The sequence below is a fragment of the Monodelphis domestica genome, chromosome 2 (genome assembly GCF_027887165.1).
Source record: "Monodelphis domestica isolate mMonDom1 chromosome 2, mMonDom1.pri, whole genome shotgun sequence".
In the NCBI taxonomy this organism is placed as follows: domain Eukaryota; kingdom Metazoa; phylum Chordata; class Mammalia; order Didelphimorphia; family Didelphidae; genus Monodelphis; species Monodelphis domestica.
The window spans coordinates 526,979,133-526,993,619 of NC_077228.1; the positions used below are offsets into that span (position 1 = coordinate 526,979,133).

Here is a 14,487-nt window from a genome sequence, read left to right on the forward strand (position 1 = left end):
ACACCTCTAATCTCCCTGGCTTTATATTGAGAAGAGGGTTATGGAGAGTATCTTCTGTTCTTTCGGATCAAGATTGTTCATAGTAACAAGTCAGAATCCAGTTGTTTTTGAGAGTTTGTTTCGTCAACATTATTGGAGTCGATTTCTGTTTCTTCCCTCTGAATCTGTTTCTGTGTCTTCCCGTGTTTCTCTTAATTGCTTTTACTCATTGGTTTTTTTACTGTTTAATGTTATTCATCCTCATATACCACGATTTGTTTAAACAAGCAGCTGTTTTCTTTCCAAGTTTTTTCTTTCTACAAAAAAAGGCTGCTATGAATCAATATTGTTATATCATTGACTTGACTTCTGATCCTCAGTAGGAGGATTGCTGGCTCATAGTAACATGATTTCATGCTGGAGGTGACTTTAAAGATCATATAGTCTATGCCTCTCTTTTTACAGAAGGGGAAATCGAGTCCCACCAAGGCTTAGTGATCCCATGGGTCATACATTTCAGTGAGATCTGACTCGGGTCTTCTGACTCCATAACCAGCACTCCTTCCTCTACAGAGTTTGGTGACTTCTTGCCTAATTCCAAATTGTTTTCCAGAATGGTTGCACCAATTACTAGCTCCATTAACAATATATTTGTGGACATATACCTTCCCTTATTGACTTTTTCCATCTTTTATCCTTTTTGCTATTTTGATGATCGTCCTCCCTTTTTAGTTCAATCCTTACCTTCCATCTTAGAATCAATAGTGTGTATTGGTTCCAAGTCAGAAGAGCAGTAGGGCTAGGCAATGGGGGTTAAGTGATTTGCCCAGGGTCATACAGCCAGGAAGTGTCTGAGATAAGTGACTTGTCCAGGGTCACACAGCCAGGAAGTGTCTGAGACCAGATTTGAACCCAGGACTTCACATCTTTGGGCCTGTCTCTCAATCCATTGAACCACCTAGCTGCACTATAATTCTCTTTTGAATCCTGTATCTTGTAGTAATGAAAACAGAACCAATGACCCAGAAGTCTTCAGCATTTGCTCATGCTTAAGAGTGCTTTCCAGGCTCCACCTGGCAATATCATGTATCACGAGAAGTAGACTACAGTCCTAATTTTTGACAAGCTTTAAACAATGAACATTTATTTTGGAAGAATCTGCTGTGGACAAAGCAATGGGTTTTATGATGGGGGACAAAGAGGGATAAAGTTCAGGCTATGAGCATTTAGCATAGGAACCAACTTTTGACCACAAAAAGCAAAGGAGCAAAAGAGAGGCTACGATGGGGAAGTTCTGAGGAGAGGAGAGCTGGAGTGGGCAAGGAAGGCTTTCCAAGCAAGGACAAACTCAAGCATGGCACCTGTGAGCAGGAGATGGCCAAACAAATCAGATTTGCCTTCCCTGGCTACGGAGAAGCTGGCTCTTTTGCCCAATGGGAATTGGGGAGCAGACCTCAAGGATGAAACAACTCTGGGTATTGTGCTCTCACTCTGCAAAGGGAACGTCAGGCTGTCCTTGTTACCTAAGCTAGGGCCCCCCAGGAAAACCAGAGGCCAAGCCTGCTTCCCCAACATGCCTGGGGGCCCCTAAAGAACTGATGAGCTTGGCCACAGCTATGCTCTTACCTGCCCTTCCTCCCTGGTGGGGGCCAATGAGAGGATGCAGTGGGATAATGAAGGTAAACAGGTCTTGCATGCTCTTTAGCATCATCGTACACACAGCGCTAGCGTTATTATAAACAGATACCAAGCAGGCCAGAGGTCCTTAGCTTGGGCAATGAACAGAACGTTTGCTTTGTTTTCCTCCGTCCCTGCAGCCCTGACTCGTTGTTTGACATTAAACAGGCCCCTGGAGAGACAAGGGAGGTTACTGGCTCACTCAGGGTGCCAGAGACCACCTCAGCGCTGGGCAGGATGTGGTTTCTGGCGGGAGATGATGGGCCTCAGATTGAGGGAGGAGGGAGCAGACAGGCTCAGCTTGCCACGGAGGAACCTCTCAGTGCCAGCTCTGGAGAAGTGCTCCCTGCCCTTTCCCTGTCCATCTCCCTGGGGCATGGACCAAGGCAGGATTGGCAGGGATGAGAAAGAAAGTGGCACTGAGCAGAGAAGGGTTGTGTGGTACAGACAAAACTGAGGGGAAGAGGCAATGAGCCCTTCTTTCTCCTCCTATCATAACCAGGAATGGTGGTTGGTATACACTAAAGGCTTAATAAAGGCTTGCTGAATAAATGAATGAATGAAGAGAAAACGGTCCAAGAAATCCTGTTTAAATTATGAACTATCTCATAATTATTCAGACAGATTTTCCAAGTTAATTCACAGTAATCAGGGAAGTAGAGGGAAACCTGAGTTCAAATCTGATCTCAGATATTTGCTAGCTGTGTGACTGTGGATAAGTCACTTCACCCTTTTTGCCTTAGTTTCCTCATATGTAAAATGAGCTGGAGAAGGAAACGGCAAACCACTCCAGTATCTTTCCCCCAAAAACCCCAAATAAGGTCACAAAGAGTTGGATGCAACTGAAATGACTGAACAACAACAGATCTTTCTGCATATAATGATGAGTTGGCACCCCCATACATCTCATGGACCATGGGGCCAAAGCACCACTCTAGTCAACTGTGCTCCCTCCTTTGACTACCCCCAAAGGCCCGGTGCTACCTTTGATGAGCCTTCAACAAAGGGATGTCCAGACTCTTTTTTTAAGTCATCACCAACTTGATCACTTGTGCCAGTAACCAAACTGTCAGTGTGATCACATCATGTAGACATGAACCCAAGGCACCAGCCCAGGGCCTTACCCTGAAGGGGCAGGTCCATCTGCACCCTGGTAGGTGTGGAGCAGGGATGTGCTGGCCCAGGTTGGTTGGTTGGTTTTTGAAACCCTTATCTTCTGTCTGGGAATCATTATAAGTATCAGTTCCAAGGCAGAAGAGTGGTAAGGGCTAGGCAATTGGTGTTAAATGACTTGTCCAGGGTCATATAGCTAAGAAATATTCAAGCCTACATTTGAATCCAGGTCTTCCCATCTCTAGGTCTGGCATTCTATCTACTGAGCCACCTAGCTGCCCCTGGAAAATGTTTTAAACTACTGTCTTTCTGGGAAAAAAATTGTATACACAAAAGACTTTGAAGTGTAATCTGCATTTTTTGCATTTTTAAGCATAGATGAACAAGGAATCAAGCTACTCTTTGTAGCATCTGCCTGCCAGTGTCCAAGGTACAAATGCTCTTGTTGAAACTTTAACAATCAGCTCACAAAAGCTGTTTCAAGCTGGCTCTAGTGCACTCTTGGGAGCCAAGGGATTGGAGCATAGAAAGATGGTCTCCAGCTTGTGCACAAAAGATCAATTCGGACAAATGTCAATTCCTTTTCTCTTTCAGAATGCATGAATTGCACCCGACTGAACGATATGAACGAGAAGCTTTCTGCATTGGAAGTGAAGGTCAGACAAGTCTTCTTGGGGGGAGGGGGAGGGGGGAGGAGAAAATGGGGTGGTTGGAGGAGGAGGAAGAACGGCTGGCCACCATATTCCCAATCCACTTCCCATTAGGCAAAGAATGGATGGCATATAGGCAATAGTGGTGGCAACCAGTGGAGGAAAGATGCTTGACTTGCATTCAAAATGGGTATCCCCCAACCCCAAATCCCTGATCCAGGGTATGAAAGAAATTGGGCTGAAGGACAGGCATTTCTGATTTGGATTTCTAATGCTGCTTCTAGGGTTCATACAGACAAAGGTCCCTATCCCTTTGTGGTAGCTGCTCAAGGCCAATACCCCTTGTATCCATCCATTCAATCAAAGAGGCTCTTTCAAGACTTCATCAAACCCTGGTGCCCACTTGGGTATAGGCTGATAAGACTTTAGGTGATGACAAGTCTCTGTTTGGTGCATTCTCACTGGAAACCGCTAGACTCACTCACTCACTTCCAAGCCTCAAAGGAACAGAGGTCCAATGAATGGCTGGTAGAGTTATAAATGGAAAGAACTCTAGTCAGAGAACCCAAGATCCAATCCTCTGCTTCACAATTACTGTCTGTATTTGTGTGCCCTCGGACAGGGCATATGCCTCCATTCCCTCAGCTAGAAAAACAAGAGAACTAACCTCATCTCAAGATCCATGACCTGGGCTTGAATCCTATCTCTGCTCTCTGGGCAAGCCCCTTCATCTCTCAGCACCTTAGATAACCCACTGTGTCTGCATAAGTTTTTTTTAAAATTATTTTATTTGGTCATTTCTGAGCATTATTCATTGGAAACAAAGATCATTTTCTCCCCCCACCCCATCCCATAGCCGACACGCGATTCCATTGGGTATCACAAGTGTTCTTGATTGGAACCCATTTCCATTTTAATAATGGTGCCAACTTACATGAAAAGAGGAGTTTCCTCATTCCAGAGAAATCATAGACCTAGTCCTGATGTCCTCTTCTCCACTCTGGGCCTCCCTTTTCTCCTTTGTAAAATGGAAGAGTTGGATTAGAGTCTCTTCCCAAACTCTTCCTCCAAATGCCAGTGCCCAGAATACTGTGAATAGAGGTTTCAGGACAAATGTGTTTGATTTCCCCAGAATTCTGAGGTGTGTAAAAGTTAAAATTAAATCTCAAATATTTAAATGTTATATGTTAGGAGATTTATTAGTGATCATTAGAAATCAAGGAATAAAGAGAATACAGAATAAAGACCACGTGCCCATGGCTGATCAGCCAGTTCAAACTCCTGCCTTACCACCACCAAGCTTGGGAGAGAAAGTAAAGAGAGAGAGAAGAGCAGGATGGCCCACTCAGTGTTTATCCCCTTGCTATGGGAAGTACATAATGACCGGAAGTCAGTGGGCTCCTGGGAAATGTAGTTCTTTTAGGGTAACAGATTTTTTTTTTTAATTATAAAGGTGTGCTGGCTCTTTCCTTGCAAGACAAGAGTTTAGATTCATATGATTCTGCCATATGGTTCCTGGGATTTAGAGCTGAAAGGCTCCTTGTATATCACATAGGCCTCTGCCTCATTTTACAGAAGAGGAGAATAATTGCACCATTAGATGCCCTGTGTTCCATTCTCAGCTATGCCAATAACTGCTGAGCCTTGGTACCTTTTCTGTCAAATGAGGGTCATATGAAGAAAGGTCCCTTCTGGCCATAAATCCTATGATCCTTAGGGGAAGTCAGCATAATACTGTTTCCCATTACAGACACTTTGCCTGGCTTGATCCAAAGTACCACCAGGTTAGGGTCCTACATAGCCGACAGAGCTTCTCTCACATGCTATACTTTCTCTGTGATCTTTCAACTCCCTTCATTTCTTTTCTCTTGATGAAATTAATGGACTGATAGGACAGGGAACTGTCATAGACATGGTATACCTGGATCTCAAAAGACCTTTGACACAATCTCTCATACTGTCCTTGGGGACAAAGTGGGCTGAGCAATAAGACCATTCCATGGCTTCAGAATTAGCCCAAAGAGTAATCATTAATGGTTTGATGTTGTTGTAGGGCAACGTCTCTATTGGCAGATTCCCAGGCTCTGTCCTTGGTCCTATTCTGTTTTGATGCATGACTTGTACAAAGCAGAGATATACCATTTTTAGCAAGTCGGCAGCGACACAGCTAGAAAGCACACACTAGATGGCAGAATCTGGATGCTAAAGAGTCGCTAATGGGATGACATCTACTAGAGTAAATGTAAAATCATTCACTTGGGTCCAAAGATATCAAGCACAGAAGTATAAAGGAGGGATGCCTAGCTTGAGAATTTGGGGGAAAGAATCAAAGAGTATTAGTGAGCAGCAAGAGCCAAAGGTGTGACATGGTGGTGGCCAAAAAGGCTCCCATGACCTCTGGCATGAAAAGTGGGCTTGGCCCACTGGGCTGTGCCTCAACCTGAGCACCACCCTTCAGAGGCAACTTGACCTAATAGAAAGAGTACAGAGAACAACCAGAACTGTGAGAGAGATGTGGAATATTGCCACTTAACAAACAATAATTAAATTCTTACTGTATACAGACACTGGGCAGCTAGATGCTGGGGAAACAGACAAGTGAAACTATCCTTACTTGTGAGGAGCTTATGTTATCTTAGATTGTTTGAAAGAAATGGGGATGTAACTTAGCTTGGAGAAGACAGGATTTGGGAAGATATCAAAGTCTTCCTTTTGAACCACAGTTGCTGGGCTTGGAGTTGAATAGACTTGGGTTCACATCTTGCTGTAGACACTCTGTATGAACCCAGGCAAGTCACTGAACTTCGCTGAACCCAAGGTTCCTCATCTGTAAAATGGGGATAATGGTACCCATGTGGTCTTCCTTCCCTGCTGAAATACAATCGTGTGGAAGACCTTTGCAAACTTGAGACCATGTACAGGATTTAGTCAGCAGTGGAGACACTGTTCCTCATCTTCCTCACCTTTTTTTACCTCTGAGTTTTGTTGGACATCCCCCACCAAAATTAACATCCCCTCCCTTCATAAGAAACACCACACCAAGATAGGAAGCTCACCCTCTCTCAGCTTGGTTTACTGCCTTCTGCTGTGGGTGGAAACATAGGAAAGAAAATCCTATTAAAAGAGGAAATGTTCAAAGGGGCTGGTAACCATGGATTCCATCATGGATCTGGGGGAGGGAAAGAGATCTGGCTGAACATGGTCAGGTGAATGGGGGTGGGGGTGGGGGACATCAGCCACAGAAGGTGCCAGGACTCTGTCTCTAGAACCAGAGGTGTGAGTGAAGGTGGAGGCCACAGAGAGAGGAGGGTGGCAGGTCCTTCCAAGGCATAACCTTTAATGGAGCTGACATTCTTCCCTACCACATGAGACCTCCACATGGCTTGGCACTGGTTAGTGGGGTTGACAGCCTCAGTTCACAGCTGGCCGGGGCTCTAGAGAACAAGGATGTGAAAAGTCACAGTTCCGGGGGGGGGGGGGAGGCGCATGGCCTCCTGCCTGCCCACCATCGGCCTGGCACTCAACAGCATAGAGCAGAGCTTGTTTCACCTTGTCACGAGCAATTCATTTCTCCAGACCCCTCCACTCTAACACTGGTAAATTAAGAGTTTGAGCTGTCCAGATTTGGGGCTGGGATTTATGTGACCCACAACCCAGCGGAAAATAAAGATGGTGGCTGCCAGCAAGGACCAGGTGCTGGTGAGTCAACCTCACAGGGTGTTCCTATTAAAACACTGGGTGAGAAGAGATGAAATCGGGGCTCTTCTCTTAGTCATCCCAGGAAAAGAAAATCAGTGAACAAAATCACTTATTAAGCACCATCTGAGTGCCTTGTACTGTCCTTGGTGCTTTGGATAAAGGAAATAAAAAAAGAAAAGAAGAAGAAAACAATCCATGCCCTCAAGGATCTTCCATTCTACCAAGAGAGCAAGCCTGCCACCTCCAAACAGAGGAAGAGGAAAAGGGACTGAACCTGGAGCACTCCCTCGGCCAGTGCAGGGTGACACTTTCTCTACAGCTTGGCTGCAAAGTGAATGTCAAAAAGCCCTCATCCAGAGGTGATGAAAGGCTAGCCTTGACTTCCCCTGCTGTCACCACCAATAGATGGAAGCTTCTTACAGGCAGATACTGTTCTGCCTTTGTATTCCTGCTAGTGAGCAAAATGCTTCATATGTATTGTTTGCTGAATTGGACTGAATTCACATCACAACCAGAGGATTGAAAAGGAAAGGATGGATTAGAGAGACATTTATTGACCAGATTTGGTTCCTCATCCACTTCTCCTTCCTCATCTTTCACAACCATAACAGCTCACATGATCACCATGGTCTAGAGCTGGAAGGGCCGCAGAGGTCATCTAGTCCAGCTTCCTTATTTTGCAAGTGAGGAAACTGAGGCTCAGGAAGGGGAAGTGATTTGTCCAAGGTCAGAGGAGCCCAGAATTTAGTTGTAAACCTCTGAGGCTATTAGGTCTAACCTCATTTTACAGGTCTCAGCAGATGGAAGAAGGGATGGGGCTGTTAACATGGGGTTTAGATGACTTTTTCCTGATGAGTTGAGATATCTCTGGGCTTTAAGGTTACGTTAAACCCTTCTGTGCTCGCCATATAGTCATTGAGTACAGATTGAGAATGGGCAACATGGGCCATTGTGACAAGAATGAGTTCCACTGCCCCCTCTGCTCCCCTGAACCAGCCTAGGGACAAGGATGAGTCCCACTGCCCCCTCTGCTCCCCTGAACCAGCCTAGGGACAAGGATGAGTCCCACTGCCCCCTCTGCTCCCCTGAACCAGCCTAATGACAAGGATGAGCTCCACTGTCCCCTCTGCTCCCCTGAACCAGCCTAGGGACAAGAACAAACCCCACTGTCCCCTCTGTTCCCCTGAACTAGCCTAGGGACAAGGATGAGTCCCACTGCCCCCTCTGCTCCCCTGAACCAGCCTAGTGACAAGAACAAACCCCACTGTCCCCTCTGCTCCCCTGAACCAGCCTAGGGACAAAAACAAACCCCACTGTCCCCTCTGTTCCCCTGAACTAGCCTAGGGACAGGGATGAGTCCCACTGCCCCCTCTGCTCCCCTGAACCAGCCTAGTGACAAGAACAAACCCCACTGTCCCCTCTGCTCCCCTGAACCAGCCTAGGGACAAAAACAAACCCCACTGTCCCCTCTGTTCCCCTGAACTAGCCTAGGGACAGGGATGAGTCCCACTGCCCCCTCTGCTCCCCTGAACCAGCCTAGTGACAAGAACAAACCCCACTGTCCCCTCTGTTCCCCTGAACTAGCCTAGGGACAAGGATGAGTCCCACTGTCCTCTCTGCTCCCCTGAACCAGCCTAGGGACAAGAAAAAACTCCACTGTCCCCTCTGCTATCCTGAACTAGCCTAGTGATGAGAACAAATGCCATTGTCCCCACCTGTTTGGAGCCTGTATCTTTTGACCTTCAGGGCCCATGTAGCAAGGATGGCCTCTCCAGCTTATACAAGTCAGCGTTTCAGACCGGCAGAAGCTGCTCTTGCTGGTTCACTTTTCACACACAAGGGCAACATGCTTTCTCTTGGGCAAAGAGCCCTTTTTTGAATGAGGTGTCCTGGCTCTGTAATTTCCAAAAAGGGTTTCTGGCTTCCAGCCTTCCGACTCACATTCCCATGGTGAGATCTAGGAGCACCTTCAGCATAGGCGGTTTAGGCAGGCACCTTACATGTGCCCTGGGCTGCTCCCCAACCGCATCCACTTGCCATTCTGCCTGAAATATGATTATAGACTCCCTCCTCTGGGTGGGGCCTTTCTAGGATTTTATTTGAAAAGGTAGCAGAGTTGGTAACGGACTGACTCCCTTGAAGACAAAACATTTAAATGATTTACACAAAAGTGCAGCCCTTTGGATAGTGAAAGAACCTCTGGGAAATGGGGGACCCAGAGACACTGGAGAGGAAAGAACACAGGAAGGGCCGGTGAAAGGATTTAAAGGCAGTACAAACTTTGCCAGCATCCCAACTTTTCCCACAACTGGGCCCTGTTAGTGTGATCTGGTAGTCGTGTCCTCTCTCCGGTATTAGGAAAAAAACATTTTTAACATCAGTCTAGCATAAGCCCCTTCCTTTGGCCTGTCCAGAAATCTGATCTTCTCAAAGATTCAAAGAAGAAATCTAGAGCTCTTTCCTCTTTCATCTCCCCACTTTGGGCTCCTGCTACCACTCTTATCTCAATCTAATTCATATCATAGCCATTTGTGTCCCTGTTTTGTCCACATCCTAGATGAAAGCCCTTTGGGGACAGGGATTGCATTGTTTTAAATCTGAGCATCATAGCATCCTTTGAGAGGTAGATAATTGACATATATGTGTTGAATTGCCCCGGATTCCCTTTCTTGTTTTATCCCATTTATTTATTTCTATTTTTTATTCATATCCTCGCCTCCCTTCCTCATACCATAGAAGACATCCTCCAATAAAATATATAAGTCTTTCGTGCTTCCCTTATCAGTTCATTCTTTGGAGGTGAACATTCCCAAGTTATTCTTCAAGTGTGAAATCTGTAGCTCTAGGTAACGTTCTCTTGGTTCTACTCATTTCACTCTTCATTATCTCATATAACTGTGATTCCCTTTCTTGACATTTACCTCCTCCCCTCCCCACATCCAGGCTGATTAACTAGTCAATTAGTAATTATTAAGTGCCCACTGTATACAGTACCTACTGTACAAGATCCTGTGGAGTACAGGTGTAAAGAATAAGATGATCCCTGTCCTTAAGGAGCTTACATTCTAATGAAAAAAAGAACATTATATCAAGATAAACAGATTAAATATAAGGTGGTAGATACAAGGGAGTTAGGGAGGGATCAGGAAAGGATTCAGAGCAATCTTCAAATGGAATATTATCCCATGGCAATATCTAGTTGGCTGTTTGCTGTTTATCTTATGCCTTGGTAGTCCATGAGTTTGGAAATCTAAAGCATTTCTATTTAGGAAAAAAAAACTGGGGGGCAGCTAAGTGGTTCAGTGGATTGAGAGGCAGACCTAGAGACAAGAGGTCCTATGTTCAAATCAGCTTCAGTCACTTCCCAGCTGTATGACCCTGGGCAAGTCACTTAACCCCCATTGCCTAGCCCTTACCCCTTACTACTCTTCTGCCTTGGAACCAATACAGAATATTGATTCTAAGAAAGAAGGCAAGAGTTAAAAAAAAACGACCTACTCTTAGGAGCCCCTCTTGGGGGAGGAGTGTCAATGAAGCTTAGAAAACTTAAGTTACTTTAAGGGAAAAGAAGGTAGAAAATCTCCAAGCAAATCTACATTCTCCCTCTCATCCCATTAGCCCAAATGGCAGCACAGGGAACAGCAGTAGATTATGGTAAACAGTCGAAGTACCATGACTGCCTTAGAAAACCAACACGAGACACAGGACTCATCTGCAAAGTGGTTGACTGGTCCATCACTTCTTTTTCCTTGTCCATCAGAGTAATCCCTATTGCCCCTTTCCCATCCTGTTCTTTCCCCACCCAGGCTAGAGTATGTTTTTGTTTCCTTTTGACCCATTACACCAGTCTCTCCCTACTTCTCATCCCTTCTCTATGACACACTATGCTCCTAACTCTGAGCCTTAACCCACTTCTCCTCATCTTCCTCCTTCAGTTGGCTTCCAAACATTCTACTGTTTCTTCCTCCATCTTTTTTCTTGTTGTGGCTCAATAATTGCCCAAGATTCCAGCCATCCTGACTTCCAGCTCTGGCCAATGAGATCTGTGATTTTGGACCAATGCTCATGTAGCATTTCCTCACTCAATGCTGAGGAAGCTTCTTATTCTTTTTTTTTTAAACCCTTACCTTCCATCTTGGAGTCAATACTGTGTATTGGCTCCAAGGCAGAAGAGTGGTAAGGGCTAGGCAATGGAGGTCAAGTGACTTGCCCAGGGTCACACAGCTGGGAAGTGTCTGAGGCCAGATTTGAACCTAGGACCTCCCATCTCTAGGGCTAGCTCTCAAAAAGCTTCTTATTCTAAAGGCTGTTCTTCTCAAGGACTTTGCCTACCATTTGAATGTGCTGCTCCCAGGTGACCAATGGTATCACGGTTACAACTGAGTGACCCCAAAAGCCATGTTTTCCCTAGGCGTGGTTACCCCAGAATTAGATTCACTTGCTTTTTGTTCAACTAGGTGTTTTTTTGGTTTCTTTTTTAAAGGATGTTCTTCATTAAAGAGCAAAGACTAACAACACTGAAGAGTAACATAGCCCTAAGACATACTAACAAAGAAAACATAGAGAATTTGGCATTTTTCTTGCTTAGCCTTGTGGGTCATTAACTCCTCTGTCTGATATTCAAAATCCCTCCCAATGTGGCCCCAGACCAGACTTGGTTCTCATTTGTCCCCTTCACACACTCTTCTGTGAAGCCAGCTAGACCATGGCTGTTCTGGCCATACTTGGTCCACAAATTGAATCAATCATCAAACATTTCATAGGATCACAGATGTAGAGCTGGAAGGGATCCCAGAGGTCATCTTCATTTTACAGATGAGGAAACTGAGGTCAAGGGAGGGTGAGTGACTTCAAGAGATCAATCACAAAGGAAGAAAGTATAAGTCCTCAGACTCCAGAGCAGTTATCTTTTCCCCCTGCTCCATATTGCCTCCCAAAGACCTTCAAAACCCCCACTGCCAAAAAAAGAAACTCCTTGAACTCCTTATCTTCTTGGTCAGTCTATTGAGTATTCCATCTTTCCTGCCCTTGTTGATTCTGTACAGGCTACCTGTAGTGTCCCTCAGGGATGTTCTCACCCCTCACCTTTGTCTCTGCATCTCATACATCATGTACCACCTCTTTCTTAGGAAAATTGTTCCTAGTTCTTCTGGTCTTTAATGCCATCTCCCTTCTCAATTATCTTGGTTTTCTTTGTGTGTGTAATGTTCTTCCCCTCATCCCTCTCAACTGGAGCTCAACAAGCCCTTCTTTGTCAACTTTCATTTTAGATTCAGCACTACGCAGAGTTTCAAATGGGAAGTAACATTGTTTTGATGTTGATAACAATCATAAGAGATGGGGTTCATAAATAGCATTATTAGGAGTCTTTTACGAAGTACTTTTCTTGCATGGCCTCCTTGAGCCTCAGGTCCCTCCTCTATAAAACAAGGATACTAACAGAGTTGGTACCAAGGATTAAACCAGATAAAGTAGCTCGCCCATGATCACTTGGCGGATAAGGGTTGGAGGTGGAACGCGAGCCAAAGTCTCTCCTCTCCATTGCTCTTTTGTTCCAAAGTGGCCTTACTTTTTTTTAACTCATCTTTCATTTTAGAATCAACACTATATATTGGCCCCAAGGGGAAAAGTGCCAAGGACTAGGCAACAGGGGTTAAGTGACTTGCCCAGGATCACAGAGTAGAAAGGATCTGAAATCAAATTTGAACCCAGGACCTCCCATCTCTAGGCCTGGCTCTCAAACCACTGAGCCATTTTCATTGCCCCCAAAAACCTTGTTTTTTTTTTAATGAATGGGCTAAGCTTCTGGGCTCCTGGCAGGGATGGAGAAGTAGGGCTGTTGATCTGATGGAGAGCTTCTGGAAGGTGACTTCCCTTCCACTCCTTTCTTCCTGACTGAAAGAACTAAGCATGGGCCCAGTGTTCCAGCACAACAGGCCACGATGATCCTACTTCTACTTGCAGAAGAATGACAAAAGGCAGGCCTTAGGATGGCAGACCTTCCTCCCCTCGGTTGAAATCAAGCAAAACAAATCTAATCCTTTTAGAATGTGAACCTCATTTTGACTTCTATGACTTATGTGGCTTGGATAATGGTCCTCATGGGCATATTTGGAAGTGATGGAGCTGCCAGACACCAGACAAGCAATCAGGGTCAACAGATCAGGAGACACCAGGAAGGGTCAAAGTCCCTCAGTCAGAAAGTCCTTTGCATGCTTTCCTGATGGAAAAGGAACCAATCACAGCACCACCAAATGGGAAGGGACCCCAAGGGACCCCAGTGGTTATTTCTAGAGTTATCTAGAACGGCAAATGGTTCTCTGGCCTTTATCTAAAGACTTCTCAGAAGAAGGACTCCACCACCTCCTAGAAGAGCCCATTCTACTTCTAGGCAGCATTCAGTCTGGTGGCTTTGCCTCTTCGGAGCCTGGAGGTGAAAGCAGAAGAGCCAAATTGAGAAAAGAACCAGGTGGCCAGTGAGCTAACCTGGCTGGAAGAAGAATGGTCATTGCTGCTTGGACAACCCAGTCATTCTCCCCCCAAGTACTAGACACTCCCTTAGCTTTATGAGCTTCATCTCATCGTTGTGTATACGTGGAGTCCATCAACCACAAATGAGCAAGGTGGGTTTCATCTCAGCCAGCGAAAGGGTCCCAGCAAGGACTCAAGAAGCAAATGTCAACTCTACGACAGGCCCACTGATTGGGGGCCCTGGCTCTGCTTTCTGGGGCATTCCAATGCCATGCGTCTGCCTAGGGTGAGCTCATGACCTGGAGGAGAGGGATAAGATCGGTTTTCTCAAATTACTTGACAGTTGAGGGGGACACAAAAGGGCGAGGACCCAGGCTGGGGCTGTTTCTAATTTGTCTCAATGGCTCGTCCTGAGAAGCCAAAGTAAGCTTGTTCCATTTGCTTCTGTGCCCAGTTGGAAGGCCGGTTGCTCAGCAAACATTCCAGGGTTTTGAGTACCTGGGTGAATGCTTCTGGGATGAGGTGTAACCAGCAACACCCAGCAGCCTCACGGATGAGAGAGATCGGCTGCCCCTTGGTCCAAAAACTGGAAAATCATGTCCAACTGCCTTCTGAGAAGTGAGCCGAGCTCTGGCCACAGAACGGGGGACCCAGAAAAGAAGCCTGACAATGCGCATTAAGGCTGTACTTACTCCCCAGAAGAGTGGGCTTGGGAGGGCTGGGCTACAAGGTGCATTCTGGTCCCAGATCTGACCTCATGTGGTGCTGATAATCCATCCTGATGATGGGTGCTACTTAGGTAACCCATTTTTATCTGCTGACAAGCTTTGGAAAAACCCAGGTCCTCGAGGACCATTTGTACTGGAGGTGATCCATTGTGTATACTGGGCTGATGGGT

At 45.7% G+C, this 14,487-nt stretch overlaps 1 protein-coding gene across 11 annotated transcripts in view; it reads left to right on the forward strand.

Annotated features, from left to right (window-relative positions):
* The window catches only part of COL26A1 (collagen type XXVI alpha 1 chain), a 279,104-nt gene that overhangs the window by 239,171 nt on the left and 25,446 nt on the right, over positions 1–14,487 (forward strand). For all 11 annotated transcript variants that reach the window (XM_001377672.5, XM_056819847.1, XM_007485941.3 and 8 more), the window contains one exon: positions 3,364–3,425. In XM_001377672.5, the coding sequence (XP_001377709.3) occupies positions 3,364–3,425 (62 nt within the window). The remainder of the gene's footprint in view (positions 1–3,363; positions 3,426–14,487) is intronic.